We start from the raw sequence: 22,349 nt of genomic DNA, 5'->3' as shown, positions 1-22,349 counted from the left end.
CAGATTCCCTTCCTTTCCTCTTAGAGAGCAGATGGAAATATCTATCTATCTCCCTAGCTATTCATTATGTAGTTCTATAGATTAGGATTAGGTCTTTCCTATCCAAAGTGTACTTCTCCAATAAATACTCAGTATTTTGTTCTACAAGAATCTCCATGCGTCTTTTCCAAATAGCTGCAACAGCTAAACTCTGCATTCTACTCTGTAACTGGAGTAGGTAGCTTCTTTAGTGCTCTGCTAATTAACTGGGAGTAAAAATTGCAACCTCACACAAATTTAAATACTAGGCTAACTCCTTCCTATTCCAGCAAGCTTTTTATTTGCTTGTGGTTATCCTGACTTTTGCTGATTGTGTTGGCTAACTGGCTGTTCTAAAATTCTTAGTTATTATCTTTGTTTTTATTGTTTTAGATTTTGTTTTTAATTTTTTGTTCTTTTTGCAAACTGCTTCAAAGATGTTGGTCAGTTGAGCAGTATATACATTTAGTAAACAAATCAACAAACCCTGAGCGGCCCTCCAAACAAGTTCTGAGGTGAGCCCTGGCTTCGTTTACCTTCCACAGAGGTAAACCCCATGTGCATGATCTATTAGAACAAGTGTGATTGAACATGAAATGTGTTAGTCATGTAAACAAACTGATCATAGCTACTAAGTACACCAACAACAGTAGCCAGGCTCAGGTGAGTGGAAGTGAATGCAAGAATGGGACATCAGCAGTGTGGTAGTTAAGACAGTTACGCCCCTTTTGGTCATGCCTCACTGCACTAATGCAAGTGCAGAGAAGGTGATTGCCTTCGTTGGATTTCTTCTCATATTATCTTTGCAGCATAGGAGCTGGTACAACATGGCTCTTGCCTATGTCAATAAGAGTGTGGCTGGGCCACGTATCTTTGCTCTTCCCAATATCTGGACTCCAATCACCGCCCGTGCCAGAAACTGTCCTGGGGGTTTTGATGTTACTTTTGCAGCAGAACAACATGGCAGAATTCAGGATTATACAACCCCAAAAGGCAGATGAATCCCAGCTCTATGTATCTGCACTATCCACAGCTGAAGAAACTGTACCAGAGGCAGCGTGAAGGACTGGATGAGGGCTGCCAGACTGAAGTTAAAAGGAGACAAGATCAAGGCTCTCCTGGGAGGTACTTTTCATACCACTCGAAAGCATGACCCCTCCTGTTGAATATTGATAAGATTGTCATTCATATATGATCCTTTACACTATGCAGTTGGGATGTCAAGCAGACTGAAGCCAAGTAACGGTGCAGTGGGGAAGTAACGTGCCTAGGGAGCGAGAGGTTTCTGGTTCGATTCCCAGACAATGGGAAACACCTATATCAGGCAGCAGCGATATAGGAAGATGCTGAAAGGCATCATCATCTCACACTGTGAGGGAAAAGGCACTGGTAACCCCCTCCTGTATTCTACCAAAGAAAACCACAGGGCTCTGAGGGCGCCAGGAGTCGACACCGACTCAACGGCACACTTTACCTTTAAGGACTGCAGAGAGTCCCCTCTCCACTTCAATTGCTCCTCTTTGCTTCCTCACAGGCAGTCCTGAGCCATAGCAGAAGTTGCAGCTGCAAGCAAGCAAAGGTACTGCATTTCCCAATTCCCACATGGAGGATGCAGCATGCGTGCTCCTACAGAACTGACTCCACAGAACCTACTCCACTCCGGCAGGGTTTCCTTCTAGTGCTGCTGCCATTGACTTGATACATTCTTTGCTGGGGTCAAACACACCAGGGTTCTCCCCCCACCCTTTCCCCCCCAGGCAATAAGCTCAGGCTCCTTTTAGCGGAAGGAGTGAGCCAAGTCCTCCACCTGCCAGGAAGCAGAGGAAGGCATTCATTCTCCCCTCCTGCTCCACGTGACACCACTGCCTTTGCCAGAGCCCAATGTCAAGCAGGACAAAACACTCACTGGCCAGCCAACAAGCTTTCTGTCACTGAGGGATCATGTTGCCATCAACCAGCGGAAAAGGTAGCCTGTCAGAAAAGTGTCAGAAGAACAAGGAGCAGGGGGCATTACTCCTAGTGTGGCTCTTTGGGGGCGTCTCCTTTTTATCTATACACCTTGAGAACAGAGGGGTTTTCAAACTTGAGTCTCCAGATCTTTTTGAACTACAACTCCCATCACCCCACTTATGGCCATTGTGGCTGGGGATTATGGTGTTATGGAATCTGAGGGAAATGGGAGTTTTAGTCCAACAATATCTGAGGACACAAGTTTAAGAACCTCTGCTATAATCAACAGACAGCTTTTAACTGTGAATGTTAATTAACAGTTTTTGTACTGGGTGCTGCCCCTGAACTCCCCTAAAAGTACTTGGCTTGCTCTCTGGCCCGTCAGTGACTACTGGGTTCAGTCTGACCTCTGCCAGTTAGACTGGGGTGGGTGGGTGGTAGGCTAAGCATATCACCTCCACCACCAGATTTATTTTTTAAACTTTCTTCATCCTCAAAAGCCTTATGTTCAGGTTATGTTCAATAGATGTACAGTTTGTGTACAGTGTATACAGTTATTCACATCTCAACATAATGAGCACACATACAGCGGTACACTTCCTAGCTGTATTTCAGTGGGCCTGAACTCAAATCCACTTTTAATACGAGAGGGCCTTTTCAGTGCTTGCACCTATGGAACAGCCTCCCTAGTGAGGTTTGCCTGGCTTCATCTCTTTGTTCTTTTAGACACCAAGTGAAGACCTTTTTGTTCACTCAGGGCAGCCCTTTTAAATTTTGATTTTTGAATTTGATTTTTAAAACTGACTTTTTAAAAAAGTGTTTACATTGCCCCCCCCACACTTGATGTGTTGTGATTTCATGTGTTATATGTTTTTACTTGATGTTTTAATCCTGTGTTGTGAGCCACCCAGAGAATAATTTATTGGGAGGGGGGGTTGGCGGCTAATAAATTAAGTTTATTATTAATTTTTATATGTTTATTATTAAATAATAAATAATAAATTATTAATAATGCATGCAGAAAACTGAACTCATGCACAACATAATGTCTGAAGAGGGCTACAACAGTGTTCCTGGACAATGGGCATTTTTCTTCCCAATGTACGGATGGGGAACTGAGGCGGAGGGACAGCGGCCAAGGCAGACTGATAAGCAGGGGTGGATAATTTTGTCCAGTGGCCCAAAAGCAAGTGCATTAAGCTTGGCTACACTGGCTTTAAAGCCACCTAATGGCACAGCGGGAAATGACTTGACTAGCAAGCCAGAGGCTGCCGGTTCGAATCCCTGCTGGTATCTACATATGCTTTAAAGCAGAGTTCAGTTTCCTGCCTGCATTCCCAATACAAAACTAGACCCCCTTCACTCTGACTCACTCACCCACCCAGCCGCATAAGAGCCAATTGTGCAAGTTTTCCTCCCCACCCCCCAGACTAGCTTTCCTCCAAGAGGGAGGTTGCCAGCTAAATGGGAAAGACTTCCCTGCTTGGCCTGCCCCAACATGTGTTGGTGAAATTCATTCACCTACTTTGCTGCCACATGGAACAGCACCAGAAAGAAGTGGCTTCCACATGGCTGGGTGTGAAGGGAGTTTGGCTTAGCTTAATCTTGGAACATCATACACTCAGGCTCTCTTTTTAATATAACTGCTGCCATTTCAAACACAAGACAAAAGTGTTGTCTCCCCTGTTGGCTTAGCAGGCTATCAGCGCTCACTACCAACAGTCTTTATTTATTTACTATATTTAAATCCCGCTCTTCCTCCAAGGAGTCCAGAGTGGCGTATATCATGCTTATATTTATCCTCACAACAACCCTGTGAGGCAGGCTGGATGGAGAGAAAAGTGACTGGCCTAGATCCACCCAGTGATTTTCATGACTGAACAGGAATTTGAACTCAGGTCTCCCCAATCCTAGACCAACACTCTAACCACTACACCACGCAGGCTCTTTGCCCCTTTCAAAGCCTACAAGGGTCAGATATATGGCACACCCCACCCCTTAAAGCCTGCCGGTCACTACTCTCCTGTGTCTACCATCTGAGGCAATTGCCTTAGTGAACCTCATGGAAAGCTTGGCCTTGATGACTGTCCAAACATGAAAACTAGCAACCTTCCTGAAAAAAATGATTAAATGGGCTTTCCCTGGAGTCTTTTTTGCCTCCCCAACAGCCCAGCTTGTTAAACACTTCCAGAGGCATCCAGAATCAGTGTAATGTTTAGCACTAAACACAAAGCACTTTGTGACATGGGGAAGTTATACAAACTCATAGTTTTTGAGCTTGCATGAGCTCTCGGTGATCAAAGTAATTATTCCCGGGCACGTAGCTTGATAGGGTTGCCAACTCTTTTCCTGGTCCTCTTCTTGTGCTTTATTAGCAGCTTAATATAGCAAGTAGAGGAAAATACAGTGAGTATGTAGGACTTCCAGCCAGTGCTGTACTGCAGTGGCATAGTCACTATTGGGAAAGGTGGGACAGATGGGGGGGGGTGCTGAGAGGGTTGCTAGGGTGGTGCCTCCTTGCCCCCTCAGGGCACCCCTCACTGCTAAGGCCTGCGCCAGCCAATCCCCTTCCACCTGTGTCAGCACACCGACTACGCAAGGGGTGCTGCCGCCCATGCAAGAGGGGAAAGAGGCACCCTGACAGGCCAGCCAAGAAAGTGCTCTCCAACCAGCGTGGCCACCCATCCACGTTGCACTTCCGTGCTCAGTTACAGCAACACCTACTGCATCAGCATGCTGACAGAGATAGAATGGGCATGGCTGGGGCCCAGTGCACACCCAGCGGTGTGGGACTGCAGCGCTGCCCACCCTTACGTCCTGTCCTGGCTGCTGCCAGCCTTCTTACATCCCTGGCTTTACTATGTTTTTTACTGCTTGGTTAGTGTTTGGTAAAGCCACCTCATGGCACAGTGGGGAAATGACTTGACTAGCACACCAGAGGTTGCTGGTTCAAATCCCCACGGGCAAGTTTCCCAGACTATAGGAAACACCTATATTGGGCAGCAGCGATAGAGGAAGATGCTGAAAGGCATCCTCATCGCATACTGAGCAGAAGATGGCAATGGTAAACCCTTCCTGTATTTTACCAAAGACAACTACAGGGCTCTGTGGTCACCAGGAGTCGACACCAACTCAACAGCTTACTTTACCTTTAGTGTTTTATATGTTATCTGTGTGATGCTTTGAGGATTCTGGAAGTTCAGCCATCTGTATTGCTAGGATTTAATAAAGCTTCTATTTTTAAGCAAGTACTACAACCAGTACCAGTGGTTTCAAGAGGGCAGAAGAATACAGAACATCAAAGACATTTGAAGATGAGATAACATCTGTCAAATTATGCCTGTTCTTAAACAGTTGCACTGGCTGCTGATATGTTTCTGGTATGAAGTGCTGGTTATTACTTTTAAAAGCCTGAATGGCTTAGGTCCAGGTTACCTGAGAGAGCACCTTTCGCTACAAGATCTCCACCGCTCATTAAGATCATCAGGAGGGGTCTGTTCATTCTGGTGGTGACCTGGAATCGGAACTTCTCAGTTGTCACCCCAAGTTGTGGAACACACTCCCCTTGGAGGCCTTCAGGAGAGCCTTAAAGACCCATCTTAGCGTGGCTTTTAATGATAATCTAGTTTTAATTTTAATCTGGTTTAAATAATGTTGTTGCTTTAATTTTAATTTTTTAATTTTGTGTTTTTGATTTCAGTGTAAACTGCCTCGAGCCACTGAATAAATAAATTGTGTTGAAACCAAGGAGTGCTCCAGCAAGATCACCTCAACATCCTATTTTGCCTACCATAGCAGGCCAGTAAGAAAAAGTTAGCTGATTTACTGGAAGATGGCCTGACAAAATGTTATGCATCACCCAGGGCATACCCAACTGTAATGGTAAAGAAGCCCTGCCCAATAGAAATTCAATAATATGTGGTTACTCAGGAGGTGAATGCATTTTTGCATATCTGTTTCTTTTGCTAAAAGCTGTGGCAGCACCCAATTTGGATGGGGGCCATGGCACTAGGGTGGGGTTAACCCTGGCCTTGATTTAAATTGTCTCCTAAAGCTGCTAATTAGCCACAGAGGGAGAAACGTCCATGAATTGAGTTTGCCCCTCTATAATTAATAGCCGCTCCAGCAGAGCAATTTGAATTGGGGCTGCAACAATGCCTCCCCGAGGCAGTTTTAACAAAAGAAAGAGATATTGGGAGATGCATTTACAAATTTCCTGCATCACATTTAGTTAGGCCCTAAATAAACAAAGAGTCCAATAGCTGTCTGGATATCATCAAATTCAAATGGCATCAGAGGACCAGAAAAAAATCATTTTTGTCACACCTTTTGAATTCTGCATAAAACCAAAGCAAGATGGACTGTTCAGTTATGCTTTCTGAGATCCTTCCATTATATTGCAAGTTGCAATGCCCCAGAAGTGACTGTTGCTATGCTCTTGAACAAATGGATGCCCAAAATATGTGACTGGCGGGTTTTTGAAGCATGAGGGAGACCAAGAACTCAGCAAAAGATCTATAATCTTAAAAATATCATATTTTTTGTACTTCCTAGATAACAGAATTCACAGTGTACCTAGACCATGCACTGCAGTAGCTTCTTAAAAGCACAACCCAGAAGGTTGCCTATGGAGATGGATTCACAAACTCTCTGATTCACCATTCCATCATTAACTTTAAAAGCAAACACAGTCAAGACAGGATGACTGTAGGCTCCACCTACAGAAGTTAGTGATCTAGTACAAACACATGAAGACAACTTTTCAGAAAAGAAAGGAACAGATAAGATGAAAACTAACCTGTATATGCAATTACAACACTTCCCCCATCTGGATAAAACTGTCTTGGAAAAATTCAAAACATGTTCAGGAGTGGACCTTATCCAGTAATTAAGAAACTGAGCAGCTTGTTCTGGCCAATACAAAAAGCAGAGTCTCACCCCAGTTCTTATCAGAAAGTGACACACAGTAGGGCTGATAAGGGTGCAGATGGGCTTGTTAGTTCATTCATAATCCAGAAATGAACCACTGTTTGTTCCTAGACTATTTAACAGCTCTGCAATCAAACACCTCTCTCAAGATCTGTTACGAATACAATGAATATGTATATACCGCTTTTCAATGAAAGTTCACAAAGTGGTTGTCTACATGAGAGTGAGTGAATGAGTATGTAGATAGATAGATAGATAGATAGATAGATAGAGTGAGTTCAGGCACTTGGCACTGTTCAGGCACTTAGCCTGAACCCAGACAGAGGGGAAACTGGAGGGTGCTGTCTACCTACCTGCCTACCTCTTTCTACTACAAGATCCTCCATGGTACGGATGTGCAAAATGTTTTGACATCGAAACATTTCAACTAGGATTCTATTGGGGTTTAAGGGAAAGGTTAAAAATCAACCACTTGCCCATTTCTTTTGTGGGTTCGGTGACAGGTAGCACTCATCATGCCCTACCATCCAACCCACTTTGGTGTCCCCAGGAGCTACCCATGGGAACAATGGGGTGTTTAAAAGTTTCTCCATTGTTTGCTATGGCCGAAACACTCAAAACATTTCGAAGATTGTTCCATAAAAACAACCAGGTTGAGCACTGTTTAGATTAAACGTTTTGGCCATCTGCATTTTGTTTCGATCTCAAAATAAAATGCAAAATCCATTTTGTGCACATCCCTACTCCATGGTCATGCCTTGTGCTCTTCCTGCATTCAGCACTCAACTGCATTGGCAAGCACTGAATTCTGGCTGACCCAAGTTCTAGAAGCTCAAGAATACTCATTGGACAGGGTTCTAGAATGCGAGGAGACACACTTTTCTCTGCAGAAAAAACAACATGGGAACACAGGAAGCAGAGGCATAACTAGGGAAAACGGTGCCCGGGGCAAGCACTGAAATGGCGCCCCCCCCGCGCCCCCCCCCCAACATACTACATTATACTTAGATTTTTCCTCACAAGCACCCGCCGCCAAGCCAGGCCACTGACTGGCTGCCAGGAACCAGCAAAGCAATGGGGGGGGCGCAGGCGGCGCGGAAGGGACCGCTTGTGGGGGAGGGGGCGCCGATGCGCTCCCTTGACTGCTGCAGCACTGCTGCACTGAGCAGGAAACATTTGTATTAACAAAAATTTTTTAAAAATTAAAAAATATTTTTTGTCATGGCGGCGCCCCCCATGTGACCAGAAAAGATGGCGCCCGGGGCACGTGCCCCCCCTGCCCCCCCTATAGTTACGCCTCTGACAGGAAGCTGCCATATACTGAGTCAGACCATAGGTCCATCTAGCTCAGAGAGCTAGATGGGGAGAATAGAGGGCATAGCTATGGAAAACATTAGCATGGGGGCATGTCTAGCTGTCACACGCCCATTCTCTCTCTCTGGTCAGGCTAAACATTTGAACAGTCTTTCCCTCAACCGCTGGAGGCTTTCTTCATCTCCCAGATCCTCAGAATGTGTGCCTCCTCTGTTGGGAAGGCACACATCTTCAATCCCCATTCAAATTCTAGTTGGTTTACAGCAATGCTGGTTACTTAAATGGGTTACACACAGTTATAGTATCCAGGGCCAATGTCAGGTTGCACTAGACCCCCACCATGCTGAGGCCTCTCTAGCTTATTGGGGGAGATGGGTGGACAGCAGCAGCTCCTCCCCTTCCATGCTCAGAGGGTGACGGGGTGGGAGAAGAGTTGCTATTGCCAAGGTCTTTGGCAGCAACTCCTCTTCCTCCCACTGGCCAATGGGCTTTTGCCCAAAGGCCCCTGCACAAGCCCACTGACTGGAAGGGGGACCTGCCATTTGTGCATAGCAGCTCCTCCTCCTCCCCCCCATAAACCAATGGGAGCATCCCACAGTCTCTGATGATGACACGGGGGCCTCTGAGGGATGCTTCCATTAGCAAATGGGGGAGCCAAGCAGCAGAGGCAACAGCAGTGTAAGTCTGTTGTCCACTCGTGTCAGCACTGATGCCGCAGAGCGTTCAGTCAGATAGGCAGCTGTGGGCCTTTGCATTTGTGCCCAACCTGGCCCACCTGCAACTCTGGTCCTGGCAACATTCCCACTTTTTAAAAGGCACCAGTTGCCCCTGCCTGCTCCTGTTTCTTTAACAACAACACCTTGACACTCAATTTACCATATAAAGCTTTTGCTGGCAAGACAATAATGTGTGAGAAAAGATTAATTAGCATAAGGCTCTCATTAAGCAACAGGACCAGAACAAAGGGTGGCGATGAGGAGGCTGGTTATTTGTCTGTCTGTTCACTCAGAGGAGCAGTGGTAGCAACTCTGGCTCTTTTATCTGTCCAGCTAAGACCCACTAGCAAGTCCCCTCACATTTGCAGTTACTGAGTAAGCAAGACAAGGTCACCTTACAGACTGTGTTAGCATATCTGATCCCAGGCAGCCCTGGAACAGGGGCCTCAGGGCAGATATGGTTCAGGCCAAAAGGAATTTACAACAGCAATAGCTTTGCCTCTTAGAAAGGGACTTTGGGTGAGGGAGACCAAAGCAGGCCTAGATAAGTGGCCAGATTACCATCGGTTTCCAACCAATGACCATTCAGATAAGATCACCACTCCAGGGCTTTGAAAAGGAGGAAAGGCAACTTTCAGTGGCTTCATCAAAGGATACATGAGACCCAGTAGCCCAGCCAGTAAGGAAGTGCCAGATCTCCCGCTGAAACCTAAGGGGCTCTCTGCCTTCTTTGGCCTGCCTCAAGGAGGAAGAGAGGTCACTGAGCTTTCACCAGCAGCCACAGACAAAGGCACTCCAAGTGCTAAATAATTCATAGAGTTTCTGTCTGCTCAGACTGCCATTTCCTGAGCGGCAGAAAAATTGCTGCAGAAAAGGAAAGGCTATCTGGCCAGGAGATACTTCATCCATCCTTGGCATGACCTCCAGCTCACTGCTTATTTACTGAAGCACTCTAGAAAGTTGGCTATGCCCGATGCATTTTGAGAATAATGTGTAACTCATCATCTGAAGTAAGGGCCATTTCAGGTCTCCTACTCAAAACACATCAGGCATAACAAACTTTCTCGAGTGCTTCAATAAATAGGTTCTGTTGCCAGTTTGTTTATTCGGGTAACAAAATTTTGGAAATGGGTGTTACCTGATGCTTCACATGTCCATAAATGCAAATGCCTGACCATTTTTAGATGAAACATGTTTGTTTTAACTGGTTTTCCAGGCATCTGAGAAGAACTTTATTGCTGCTGCTGGCATATTGCCACTATTTTGATGCTTTAGTTGTGATACAGTGGGGGCATTCACACAACCGGGCAGGTGCAGGGGAAGGAGGCTCAAACTCGCCATCCCCACCAGATGAGCACAAACATGCTGCTGGGAGCCTGGACCACAGTCCCAGATGATCCGTGTTGCACCACACAGTGTGGAGCTCTGGAGGCTGGGACGTGTCTCAGCTGCCAGATATCCCATCATGCACCACACCATGAGTTCAGTGCAGGGGCGTAGCAAGGTTGTAGTGGGCCCAGAGACATGATTTTAAAATGGGCTCCCCCACTCACTTAAGCTCAGCTCATGAAGTAAAGAAATCTTAAATGAGGCTGAATAGTGGTAACAAAAAGCATCTCTCTCTCTCTCTCTCCATATAACCTATGTGCCACTATAGAACATCTTCCTAAATTTTTTTTTTTTAAGTTTTGTAAATTGTGGATGATGCAAGTCATTTAATGGTACTAGAGAAAGACATGATGTTCTGGTAGCTTCAAGTCTTAACACTCACATCAATTTCAGAGGATGAATACAACTGAGACAAGCCCAGGCGGGTGCGCGGCTGGGGGAGTCAGTCATGTGACTTGCCTCTGATGGGCCCCCAAAGGCAGGGGGCCCCCAGACAACTGTCTCCCCTTGCCCTATTATAGTTACGCCCCTGGTTCAGTGCACTGAAGGGATCCCCCATCAGACAGGCGCTCTAGGCAGGGTGTACAACTTGAGGAGACACACAAGCCTGGCAGCCAGGTTAAGGGAGCACTTGCTTCTTAGCCTCAGCGAAGAGCCGGGTTAGGCCTTGTGGGAGCGCCCGGATCTGCACGGATCCCGGCACTCCACACGAGCAGCCTAACCCAGGATAGGCTGCCCTAGCCTGGGCTAGGATGCACGTGAGAACAGCCTCCGTGTTTTTTTAGAATGACAACTTTGTTTATTGCTCGCCCCTTAACCATTGTTCTTTGGGTAGCTCACAAAGTAACAAAAAATGTATTGTGCATCTTGAGTGTTGGTTACCAAGATTTTATTATTTTTTTTATTTTTTTATTTTAATGAAAAAGGAGAGTAGAATTTAAAACACATACATTTGCAGCTTAGATGCAGGACATGCAAAAAGCATTTTTAGTATAAATGTGTGAAAATGCTCTTAGGGAAAACCAACATGACTGATTACGTTTTAGGGAAAGGGAGGGGGTGGCAATTCTATTACTCTAGGCAGGCATCTTGGATACGCCTACCTAACATTGCCAGGGGCCTGTGTCAGTCCGGCCCAAGAAGGAGCTCACTGCACAGAGATCCAGGATGGAAATCAGGCAAGCCAGGTTCACGTCCAGCCAAGAGGTAAAGCCAAACTAATATTTTGCATGATTGGTCAGCAGTTACCATGTCAGAAGGAGGCAGGCCTCAAACACACACTGTTTAGTCCACAGAACAGCTCTCTAATCCTGCAGACATCGTGGGCCACTTGGCATCCCCCTGCAATCCCCTTTTCTTTTGCTCATGGACAATGGTCTCAGGTGATGTGATCCTCCACTGGAGAGGGCAGGGAGGCATCCTCACATACAGGCACACCTGAGAGACTGCCGTGTCAGCCAATCAGAGGGAGCGCTGCAGCAGCCAACATCTAGCGCTCACATTCCATGTCTTGTCTTTTGCTCCAGCCATCCCATCTACGTACACACAACCCATGCTGCACATATTGGAGCACATGTAGAAGGGCCATTTGGATGAACAGCCCCGCCGCCCCCGTGATAAAGGGACATGCTGGGAGGGTGTTGGGACGTACACAGAGAACATCCCAGCTGGTGTGCTCTCAGCATATCCTGTTCCTAATAACATGGGGAGGGCTGGCATTGTCTAAACTGGCCCTTTGTTGAACAGCATCAGAGATGGTGCATGGCAGACAGCAGAGTAGTCATTGTTGGGGTTTGGCTGCATCTATCACATGATTGCCTGCAATGCTGTGGGGGCCTGGAACGCCATGATCCAACTAGACTTACAGTGGGCACTGACTGCTGCTAGTCATGCTGTGGGCTCCCTTTGTGGTCTGCATGGCCCTGTGGCCCACAGAAGGTCCTATCTACTGGGGGGATGCCGGTAGAGAGCAGAGAGACCCAGGGAGAGTCACACACACACAATAGTCTGTGGCAGCAACACATGGTCTCTGGATCTGGCTGAACGATTGGTCGGTATTAGTGAACTGACTGAGTGTGAGTGGTGCCGCCTAAGTGCTCCTGCTTCTGTCCCAGCCTCTCTCCTCCTGTTGGGGGAGAAAGTGCAGTGACTGAGGCAATACCTCCCCTGTCCGTTCTCTTCATTCTGCTCTAGATGCCCAGACTGCAATGCTGGGGGGGCGGGGGGGATTTATGAGCATTTGTCCAGCAGTAGTAATGCCTGGCATTCACCAATAGAGCACACTTACTTTGTGTCTCCTGTGTGGGAAACACTGCTTAGCTGTCGAGGAGGACTGACTGGCCAACACAGAGCTGACAATATTGAAGTGGGAGAGGAATAAAAAACATGCACAACATTCATACTTCGAGGCACAGTATTCTCCACAGGCACATCATGCAAAAACTCAGCTCCCCTGAAAAGTCCATAATGCTGGGGAAAGCTGAAGGAAAGAGAAGAAGAGGATGATCAGCAGCAAAGTGGATGGACTCGATAACGACAGCAATGAATGCACCACTGAGAGACCTTAAAGGCCAAGTTGAAGGCAGATCATCCTGGAGAGAATCTATCTATGTGGTCGTTAAGAGTCGACACTGACTTGACGGCACTTAATCAAAATTTCTCCCACTTGCTTACCTGTTCAGGGTGCATTGTCCTTGAAGCTGCAATTGAGGTGACAGCATGGAAGTTCCAGCTGGGTGTTTGTGAGGGAAAGGATTCTGAGAAGACAAGCGCTCTCCCCATCTATGTTCGGAGGACAGCAGGTTTATGAAAAGTGCTCCCTTCTTGTGCAAAGTGCCCTTTCTCCCATCACCTAGGTTCTCACCTTTGTGTGCTTGAAGTATGCACAACATGAGGCCAAAGTGATAGAAACGTGTCACACTCCATAATCTGAGTTGTAGTCTCCTTGTCAAGGGTTCATATACTGGTGCGGTGGGTGTGCTGTGATTGGCTGCAGAGATAGTCTGAATCCTATACTCCATTATAGCAGAGTGGGTAAAGCAGAAGGTGGAGGAAGGGGTTAGTGGTGTATTGCCCTCCATTTGTTTCAGTGGGTACTTTTTGACTTGAACAACCTATAGAGTTGATGTTACATTATTCCCTCACAAGAGTGGTGGTGTCCAAAAACTGGAGGGCCACAGGATTTGGAGTAAGTCAGCTCCTCCCCATCCCACCCATATCCCATCTTATTTAGGAGCCCTGTTAGCTGGAATTGCATTGGCTGTGCAGATAAAATCTATAAAGATGTTCTGGTGTCGCATTTTACCAGTACTGTGGATATGGCAGAAGTGTATCTCAGACAAAATGGCAAATGCGTTCAATGTAAGTGTAAAGTGATGCATATTGGGGCAAAAAACAACAACCCCATCTTCACATACATACTGATGGGGTCTGACCAGGAGAGAGATCGTGTGGTGGACAGCTCGTTAAAAGTGTCGACTCAGTGTGTGGCAGCTGTGAAAAAGGTCAGTTCCACTCTAGGGATCATTAGGAAGGGGACTGAAAATAAAAATGCTAATATTATAATGCCCTTATACAAATCCATGGTGTGGCCACATTTGGAGTACAGTACTGCATACAGTTCTAATCACCGTATCTTAAGAAGGACATTATAGAAATGGAAAAGGTGCAGAAGAGGTCAACCAAGATGATCAGGTGCTGGAGCACCTTCCTTATGAGGCAAGGCTACAGCATCTGGGGCTTTTTCGTTTGGAAAAATAGGTGAATACACGGAGACATGATAAAGGTGTATAAAATTATGCATGAGTAGACAGATTTCCCCCCCCCTCCCTCTTTCACAACACAAGAACCAGGGGTCATCCCATGAAACTGAAAGCTTGGAAATTCAGGACCAACAAAAGGAAGTTGTTTTTCCCCCACACAACACTTAATTAATCTATGGAATTATCTGCCACGGGATGTGGTGATGGCCACTAGCTTGGATGGCTTGAAAAGGGGCTCAGACAAATTCATGGAGGACAGATCTATCAATGGCTACTAGTCTGGTGGCTATAGGCCACCTCCAGCCACAGAGGCAAGATGCCTCTAAATACCAGTTGCAGGGGAGCAACACCAAGAGCGAGGGCACACCCTCACCTCTTGCCTGTGTGCTTCTCAGAGGCATTTGATGGGCCACTGTGTGAAACAGGATGTTGGATTAGATAGGCCTTCGACCTGATCCAGCAGGGCTGCTCTTATCTTCTCAAGTGCTGCTGGTGGAAAGGGGCTTAAAGCAGATTCCATGCCACTCAAAACCAATTTTTTAAAGCAACAGATTGGGCTCTAAATGCAGTCTTAGCTTGGGTTTACTAGGGAACAGGCCAAAGCTATGATAAGAACCAAGCACATTTATGTGCACATTTACACATTAGACTTGAAAATATTAAAAATAAACAGCTGCACAATATGCTTGGCAACATACATATTTATGGTCTAAGGAGTGGCTCATATCTCCCTCCATTTTCCATGGCTGTGTTTCTCATTTTAGTCTACTCTACTGCACTGCAGATTCCTATAGGCCATGATGCTAGCCGTTGTGTCAGGATCTAGTTCTGCTTAAGTAGCCTGAGCAGAGCCAGGCAAGTGCAGAGTTCACAACACAGACAAAGAGCCAAGGCCACCATCCAGAAGATGGAGGGCAAGGTAAGACAAATTGGATTGGCCAGCCAGAGAACAAGCCAAAGAACAAGTATTGAAGGCAGGCAAAAGAACAGTCTGGAAAGCAGAGAGGGGACAGTCCAGCAGTTTCCCTCAAAAACATTGCCCAGACTGAAGGAGCATAGCAGACCTTGATGCCACAACCAGAAAAATGGGAGTGGAATTGGCTCTCCATTTACCTGTCCTTCCAAGCCCAAGAGGCTACTGGATAGCAGTGTTTGTTGTTGGCCTGATTTGCATACACATATGTTCACCATATGCCCTGGTAAAAGAGAAAGACAGAAAAGCAGTTCACATGAACATGAACTGGGGAGGCCAAGACTCTCCTATCCATCTCTGGCAGTTCCTATTTTGTGATTGTGTATGAGCTACAACCTTGGTAGGAGGAGGGGGACCTGATCATGTGGGAGGCAGGCACAGGATCTGATGGCCCTCCTCCTACCTAGGCAGGAGTTCACACACTACCACAAAACTGGAGAGTGAACCGCTCCCACAGCTGGGGGTAGGATGCTTGTGTGAACTGTCTTGTGTTTTACAATACAGTGGTAACCTAGAAAGAATGGAACTGGCACCTGCTTTTTGGGGGCTCCTAGGATGAGCTCCATAGCACCAGGCACATTGCCAAGCAGTGGCAGGATGAGTGGTTAGAGAATTTAATCTAGCAAATCATTTCAGATCTGGGGTGGGATAATGGATGTAGGTTGCATGGCACAGAAAAACAATACTGAAACAAATGCTGGCTTTCCTCTTCAAGACTTAGGATATGAATTGGGATCATATACAGCAACATTGCTGATGTATACAGAGACTCTGTGTTTACATTCCTAGTTGTATGAAGAAGATGAAGCCAAGTGGGTTAGAAAATGGTAAAGAAAGAACAGGGAAAGGGAAGCAAGAACTCTTTGGTTCTTTCCCCCTATTGTCATCCCTTTCTCTCCAATCTCTTAAAAGAATCTAAGAAAACAAATAGTCAGCAGCAACATTTAGGAAAAAAGGTTATTTATTTGCTAGATAACTCTGGGCTAAAAAGCCAGCCCTAAAAGGACACACTTCCTTCCTCCACCCCCACTTAAATAACACTTGGATTAAACACAACAGTCTCTCTCTCTCTCACACTCTCTCTCTCTCTCTCTCTCTCACACACACACACACACACACACTCTCCTCTTTATCACTTCCTGAAATTCATTCACAGCCAGCATGTCTTAAAAAATCAACACATCACACTTCATTATCTATACAGAGAACTTCTCACCAAAATGCTACATGCACACACAACCAGCCAGGCACAGAACTTCACTCTCAAAAAGGATGGACAGAAATCATGAGTCAGTGCAAGCCTCTTCATGACTAGCCATGGTTTGGGTGAGTGTAAATTGGCTCTTCATATTTCTGATCACAAAGAGATGGGGCAGACCCTAGAGGCAAGACATGGTCCTTCCCTCCCATCATATAAAACACCTGCCTCATAGGAGCTTAAAATAAAAGTAGGCCCATCTACAAAAGGCACTGAGTACACCAATCTCAGAGGCCAGAAGAGTACAAATGAAAAGGTATTGCTAGAACTGTGCAATCCTTCCCCTTTTCATTTCTCCAAACCTTTCTTCAACTGCACCCCCAATAGAGCAAAATCCATTTCCCATCTCTATGAAGAAACAGTACCTCTTTCTTATGAGAGGAGAAATTGTGGCATATCAAGAAGTCGGGAGCATAAAGACTATATTCAGGTTATAGCCCAACAACTTGCACATGGATGTGTGCAGGGAAAGTGTGACACCTCAAGGATTAAAACAGCAAAGAGTCTTGTTGCACCCTAAAGTCAAACAGATTGTGGCAGACGCTTCCATGGACTACAGCCCACTTTATCAGATACATGAAGTATTATCCTCTACCGGCAAAGATAGATGTAATACAGATATACAAACAGAAACAGGGCTACAATGTGTGCCCAGATCCAGCAATGTAAGAAATAGGTATGTAGAATTACCACACAGACACAAAGATCAATGAGATACAGTCAAAAGAGTAAAAAAAATCTCATCAGATATGGGTGTGACCCATTCCCAACCAGTGCAAATTACACCTAGATGTAAGTGAGACAATTACCTTTTGTCATGAGCTAGCCACTTCCAGTTTCTGCAGATCAAGACTGAGGATGTCAAATCTAAAAACAAGTAGATGCCTACAGCTTTATGCTGGAATCTCCCTTTCAATTGTTTTTTGTTGAGGTGTGGCTACTTTCTGCATAGTAATATGACAAACCTATCTCTAGCCTCACTTTGTAATTACACCCCCCTCCCTTTCTGTCAGGAACTGCCTGAATACACACCTGCCAATTAAGGATAACACTTCATTCATCTGACACAGTAGATCCTGGCCCACAAAAGCTTAAAACACAATAGGTTTGTTAGGTTTGAATCAACATGGCTACTCCTTGAAAGCAGATGCATTCTGCGCATTATGCAAAAGACCATCTGTACAAATGGCAGCTCAGAAGATTATGGGATTGAGGCTCAACTGACTATGGAATAGGTCAATGGCCTATTAATCACTGATATACCTGCCAACATGTCCCTATTTTCCGATTCAGGTGAATGGGGAAATAGGGACATGTTGGCAGATAAGCACTGGGTGCCCAAAATACCACATGTTGTATGTTAGTAAGCAGAGTTTCTTAACTATATTAAGTCTTTTGCTTTTCTTTGGGTGCCTCGTTGCCCACTGAGCTTTGGGGGCCAAGTTGCCTGCTGGCAGGGGAAATACCATGATCGTGAAGGTGGTTCTCCCAGGGTGAGGCTCAACCATTGCGTGCCAGGTGTGCTTACCCCTGCGGTTTCCCCAAATGCAGAAAACTCAGCTGCATAATTTTTACTTCCCTGATCTACTAACAAGAAAGTGCTATAGACCACATAACGAACAGTGTGAGACTCCAACAATTCCCATACTGCATGGAAACAAGGATGTACCATTTGACTCTTTAAGGAACACCTCTACACAATCCATAGTTGCTCCCTGTCATCAGCTGGCACTTCTTGTATGTTCCGTGGATGGCACCAATACGTCGAAAACAAAGGGTTTACATCACTTAGACTTTTAGGATGTTGCCCATACAATAAAGTAGACCCCCGCTGCTGCCGCCGCCAACATTCAGAGCAAAACACTGAAGTCTTTGTGCTGCCTTAACTTTTTTTTTTTGAGTGGGGAGGGTGGTGCAGCAGGTGAGGTGTCAAGAAAGATTCTGGGATCAGCAAAGGATTGTCACACTCCAGAACTTGGTCCAAAGGCAGGAGAGAGATGAGAGAGCCTACCACAGCTCAGGTGCAGAGTCCAGGAGTCCTTCTGTACATATGCCAGTCCTTTTGCTGAGAGACACTGTCATCAATGGGGACTTTGATAGAGGAGTTAGAATGGCACTCAACCGAGTCCCTTGCGGGATCAGGTGACAAGCTAGAAAGCAGGAACGCCCAATAATCCATGAAGTCCAGGTGAAAGTGCAGCCTGGACGAGAGCTTCTCAGTACCAGCAAAGGTCCATTTGTACAACATAAACAGGAGGGGTTGCTGGAGAAGACCAGATGCTTACAAGAGTCAACATGGTCCATCAAAGGTTTGGGGTAACAAAGAGGTTCCCAAAGTGCTGGCTAGTTGTACTGCAGAGGTGGCACTAAGAAAAACCTGATTGAAGGCTCCAAGGAGAATAGAGATTCCACTGTCCAGAATTAAAACAAAAACAAGAACAGGTCCATCCCAGCACAGTGACCCAGATTTTCTATAATAGGGTCCACACAGAGCACTTGGGAGATGCATAACAAAAAGAAACTACTGTCTCAACTCCCAGGATGAAATCTTAAAGGCTACCTGAGGTCAAGCCCCGTTTGATGCTCCTTCGCGAAGGCAGGCTTTGCAAGGCATCCTCAAGGGGTGGGGCCTGCCGAAACCAAGATGTAGCCTTCTACCATCTGCTCTTGCTATATGGAGATGAAGCCTGAGACAAAAGAGACAGAAATTAGAGCTTCAGATTTCTTTTAGCAGGAAAGGTCTTTGCTCAAAGGTAACTACAGCTGAGCGGGGGGAGGGGGGGGAGAGAGAGAGAATGTTTGAGTGAGTGCAGTGTTGTTCTGCAGCTCTGTTCTTAGACATTGGAGAGGATCTGGATCTAGCAGGATTCATTTGGAAAGCAGAGAACCAAATTACTTCTTTCCCACGTTCTGGGGTTGCAGAAGTCATGTATAACTCTGCATACCTCCAAAGAGCATACATAACAATTACACACAGGTCCGACCCACACTCAAATCTAGGTACTACAATGCATTCCAAAGTGCTTAGTCATGATCATTACTGAGAACTGCATCTGCCAGATCAAGAAATAAGCAGTGTGCAGGACAGTTCTCAGGGACAGAAAAGTACACTCAATGTACTACTAGACTGAACTGGATTGGAATTGAGTCCAGCTATCCCCTGCCACCCAGCCCCAACTCCTCTGGTGACAGCTGCACTATCCAATGCTGAGCACTTTACACACCTGTTCACTCTTTCCATCTTTCTGTGCCACAGCCTGCTTGTTCTGCGAGATGTAGGCATCCTCAGCACGCAGTGTGGAATTGGCACTGCCCATTACTTGGCTGTTGGCTGTGGCACGAGGGAGGATGACGTCATAGGGGCCCTCAGACTGGAAGCAAAAGCAAAACACAAAGGTAAACAGTAAGAACTGAGTAGTCAGTGTGGTTAGGGAAGGAACCACAAACACATTTGCCAAGCTGCAGTCTGCTGAAAGAAAAGTGAACCAATATTCTGTGTGTATCCCAAATGTAGGGATTTTGGGTTTTTTAATGCCAAAACATGTGGGAAAGGCTTTTAGGAGACTTGAATGTTCCCATTTTCAATCACTAGATTGCCACCAAGTTATTTTGTGCGTGTAATATTAAACTTTTCCCAATTGTATTATCTCCATGGTGGCTTTTACAATAGATTTGGGGGCTGGGGGAAGGAAGGGAACAAAGAAAGCACCAGGGAGATTGAGAAAACTGATATCCACACACAAAATAATTATTACTTAACCATTTCTTTTGGCACCTAAAGAAGCACTACTCAGGTGGAGAGAGCAGCAGCAGCAGCAGCTCCTTTTCACCTGAGGCTTCAACAACATGTTTGTATGACTTGCAGAGCAGCCCCACGTGTTCATGCATATTGCATGGTACCACCACTTGCAAACAGCAGACAGGCAGCAGTTGGTGCCTTGGTGCTAAGACCGAGGTGAAAGACCCCAAGTTGATTATTCTCAGAGCACTAGGTGGCCCTTTCTATGGAGGTAGATGATGGGGGAGTACCAACTCCTTTCTCAACCTCTCACTGATCCCAAGATATTTGAGTACATCTTGACTGGGTGCCATGCCAAAATATGGAATTGTCTTCCCTGAGCTTTTCCCAGGGGTGTTCTTAGAGAGCCCTGGTGGGGTGCAGGGCCTGGGAAAAATCAGCCAGTGCGGGGAGCAGGGGGTGGGGGCCTCCAGTTACTTTTAATGGCAGCAACAAGAGCAGGTCCAGGTGGTTGCCCTGCTCTAGGAACAGCCCTATCTCTCCCCCGCCCCCGCCCTTTATCCCCACCTCAAATTATACTCCAGTCTGGTGGAAGGAGAATGCCAGAAAAACATTTCTGTTAAAAAATGGGAAAAGCCAAATTCTCACAGACAGCAGATGAGGTGCTGGAACTGTTTCTGGACTGTACCAAATCAGGCACCAGAGAGGGGCTCACAGAACTGAACTTTCTTCCACACAAAACAACAAGCAAACCCATAATCTGCACAAAGAAAGACTGGCATGTCAGGAGTAGGAGTCCTAGGTTTGCAGTCTGAAGAGACACAACTCAGAAACAGACTAAACCATCTTATTCTGCAGAGTGTGAAAACCTGGCCTCAGTATCTAAGCAGAAAGAGGCCTGCCCTAAAAAACCTGAGATTATAAGATTTCATCCTCTGAAACACATACATGCAGTTTGGCTCTGCACGTTATGCTCCTTTATCTAGAAATAACTTCACGCAGAGAAGCAGGATCTGACAGGCAAGCCTCCACCTTTCTTGTCAGGCTGCCAGCCTCTCCCGCTGAACCCCTAATGGAGGGCCATTTTCAAGAGCCAGTCATACGCTATTCAGGAAGCTCGGCTACAGTCGAGCAGGGTAAGAGGAGCCAGCACAACCACAAGCACACTCACTTACAGGCCCTTTGTGCATGAGAGCCATCTCTGTGGGCTGATACACGCTCGTCAACAGCTGCCCGTTATATCCACTGTATGGCGACACAGGCTTTTTGGCTGGAAAAGAGAAGATGCAGAATGAGAATATTTACATACACAGCCTCAAGCACTTCCAGGTGCAAAGCTGCTTTCCAGAAAGCATGTGCTAAGCTGTGAGAAGCAGAAAAGGACCTTGGCCAATTATGCTGTTGCAGAGGCAGAATGGCAGATATACTGCACAATTTCTATTTTGCACAGGATATTCCTGTACAAAATTGATACACCACTTTTCAGTCCTAACGAGGACTCAACTGCTACAGCATAAAGTGTAACAACAACACTATTCTCTTGCCATAGTATCATTAACTAAATACTCCCAAGTCTGCAGATATATAATAAGGAATGAGCCAAAAGATCAACTTTAAAAAAAAAAAATGGGGCGAGGGGACAAGATTGATTCACTCTCTAAGGTTGCCATCTCCCCCCAGATTTCCAAGTAGTGTCTGGATTTTAAGCAAGTCACCCGGATTGCTTAGCCTGCCTGGGTTTGCCCGGATTCCCAGATTGCTTTTTCTTTTTCTTAAAAAGCTAAGCTCTAGCACTTGTAGAAATGGAGCAAAACTTGTAGAAATGGGGCAAAACGTTCTGCTCAACCACTGGACTTCGAGTAAGGCAGGCAAAACACAGGCGGCTAGAAGGGAGGGGTTCACTTCCTGCCTGTGTATTGTAATATTTAAGGTTTGGGCTTTATAGTCAATCCATTCTATACATGCCTACTTGGAAGTCCCATTGGTTTCAATCCGATTTTCTCCCAAGTAACTATGTACAGGATTGTAGCCTAACTGAAATCTCAGTTGTTCTATTTCTGCTATTAATATCCCAAACTTTCTGTAGTCTTCATTTATTTTCATGGTTATGTTCTAGTAGAAAATTATTTTGCTCTGGTAAATATCCAGAGTAAATACAAGTCAACTGGACAGTGCATCAGTTAATTTGCACAACATGCAAATTATTTGCATATCATACAAATTAGGGTGCTCAGATTTGGAGAGTTTGAATATGGCAACCCTACTTCACTCCCAATATTAGTAGTGCAGATGACCTACACAC

At 45.8% G+C, this 22,349-nt stretch overlaps 1 protein-coding gene, 1 long non-coding RNA gene and 1 pseudogene across 8 annotated transcripts in view; 2 read left to right on the top strand and 1 right to left on the bottom strand.

Moving 5' to 3' along the window:
* Positions 1-1,081: 1,081 nt before the first annotated feature.
* LOC128347145 (uncharacterized) lies at positions 1,082-7,075 on the top strand. The gene is made up of 3 exons (XR_008317408.1): positions 1,082-1,143; positions 1,553-1,597; positions 5,669-7,075. It is a non-coding gene; the product is annotated as an uncharacterized LOC128347145 (long non-coding RNA).
* An 8,918-nt stretch (positions 7,076-15,993) lies between these two features.
* GPRC5C (G protein-coupled receptor class C group 5 member C) overlaps positions 15,994-22,349 on the bottom strand; it is a 51,484-nt gene continuing 45,128 nt past the window's right edge. For all 7 annotated transcript variants that reach the window (XM_053302868.1, XM_053302875.1, XM_053302873.1 and 4 more), the window contains 3 exons: positions 21,223-21,317; positions 19,533-19,679; positions 15,994-18,995 (listed from right to left, as the gene is read on the bottom strand). In XM_053302868.1, the coding sequence (XP_053158843.1) occupies positions 18,963-18,995; positions 19,533-19,679; positions 21,223-21,317 (275 nt within the window). In that variant the 3' untranslated portion in view covers positions 15,994-18,962. The remainder of the gene's footprint in view (positions 18,996-19,532; positions 19,680-21,222; positions 21,318-22,349) is intronic.
* LOC128348332 (uncharacterized) lies at positions 17,752-17,886 on the top strand (annotated as a pseudogene).

This window comes from Hemicordylus capensis, chromosome 2, assembly GCF_027244095.1.
Source record: "Hemicordylus capensis ecotype Gifberg chromosome 2, rHemCap1.1.pri, whole genome shotgun sequence".
NCBI classification, from domain to species: Eukaryota; Metazoa; Chordata; class Lepidosauria; order Squamata; family Cordylidae; genus Hemicordylus; species Hemicordylus capensis.
This window is presented reverse-complemented; position numbering and strand designations above follow the sequence as displayed.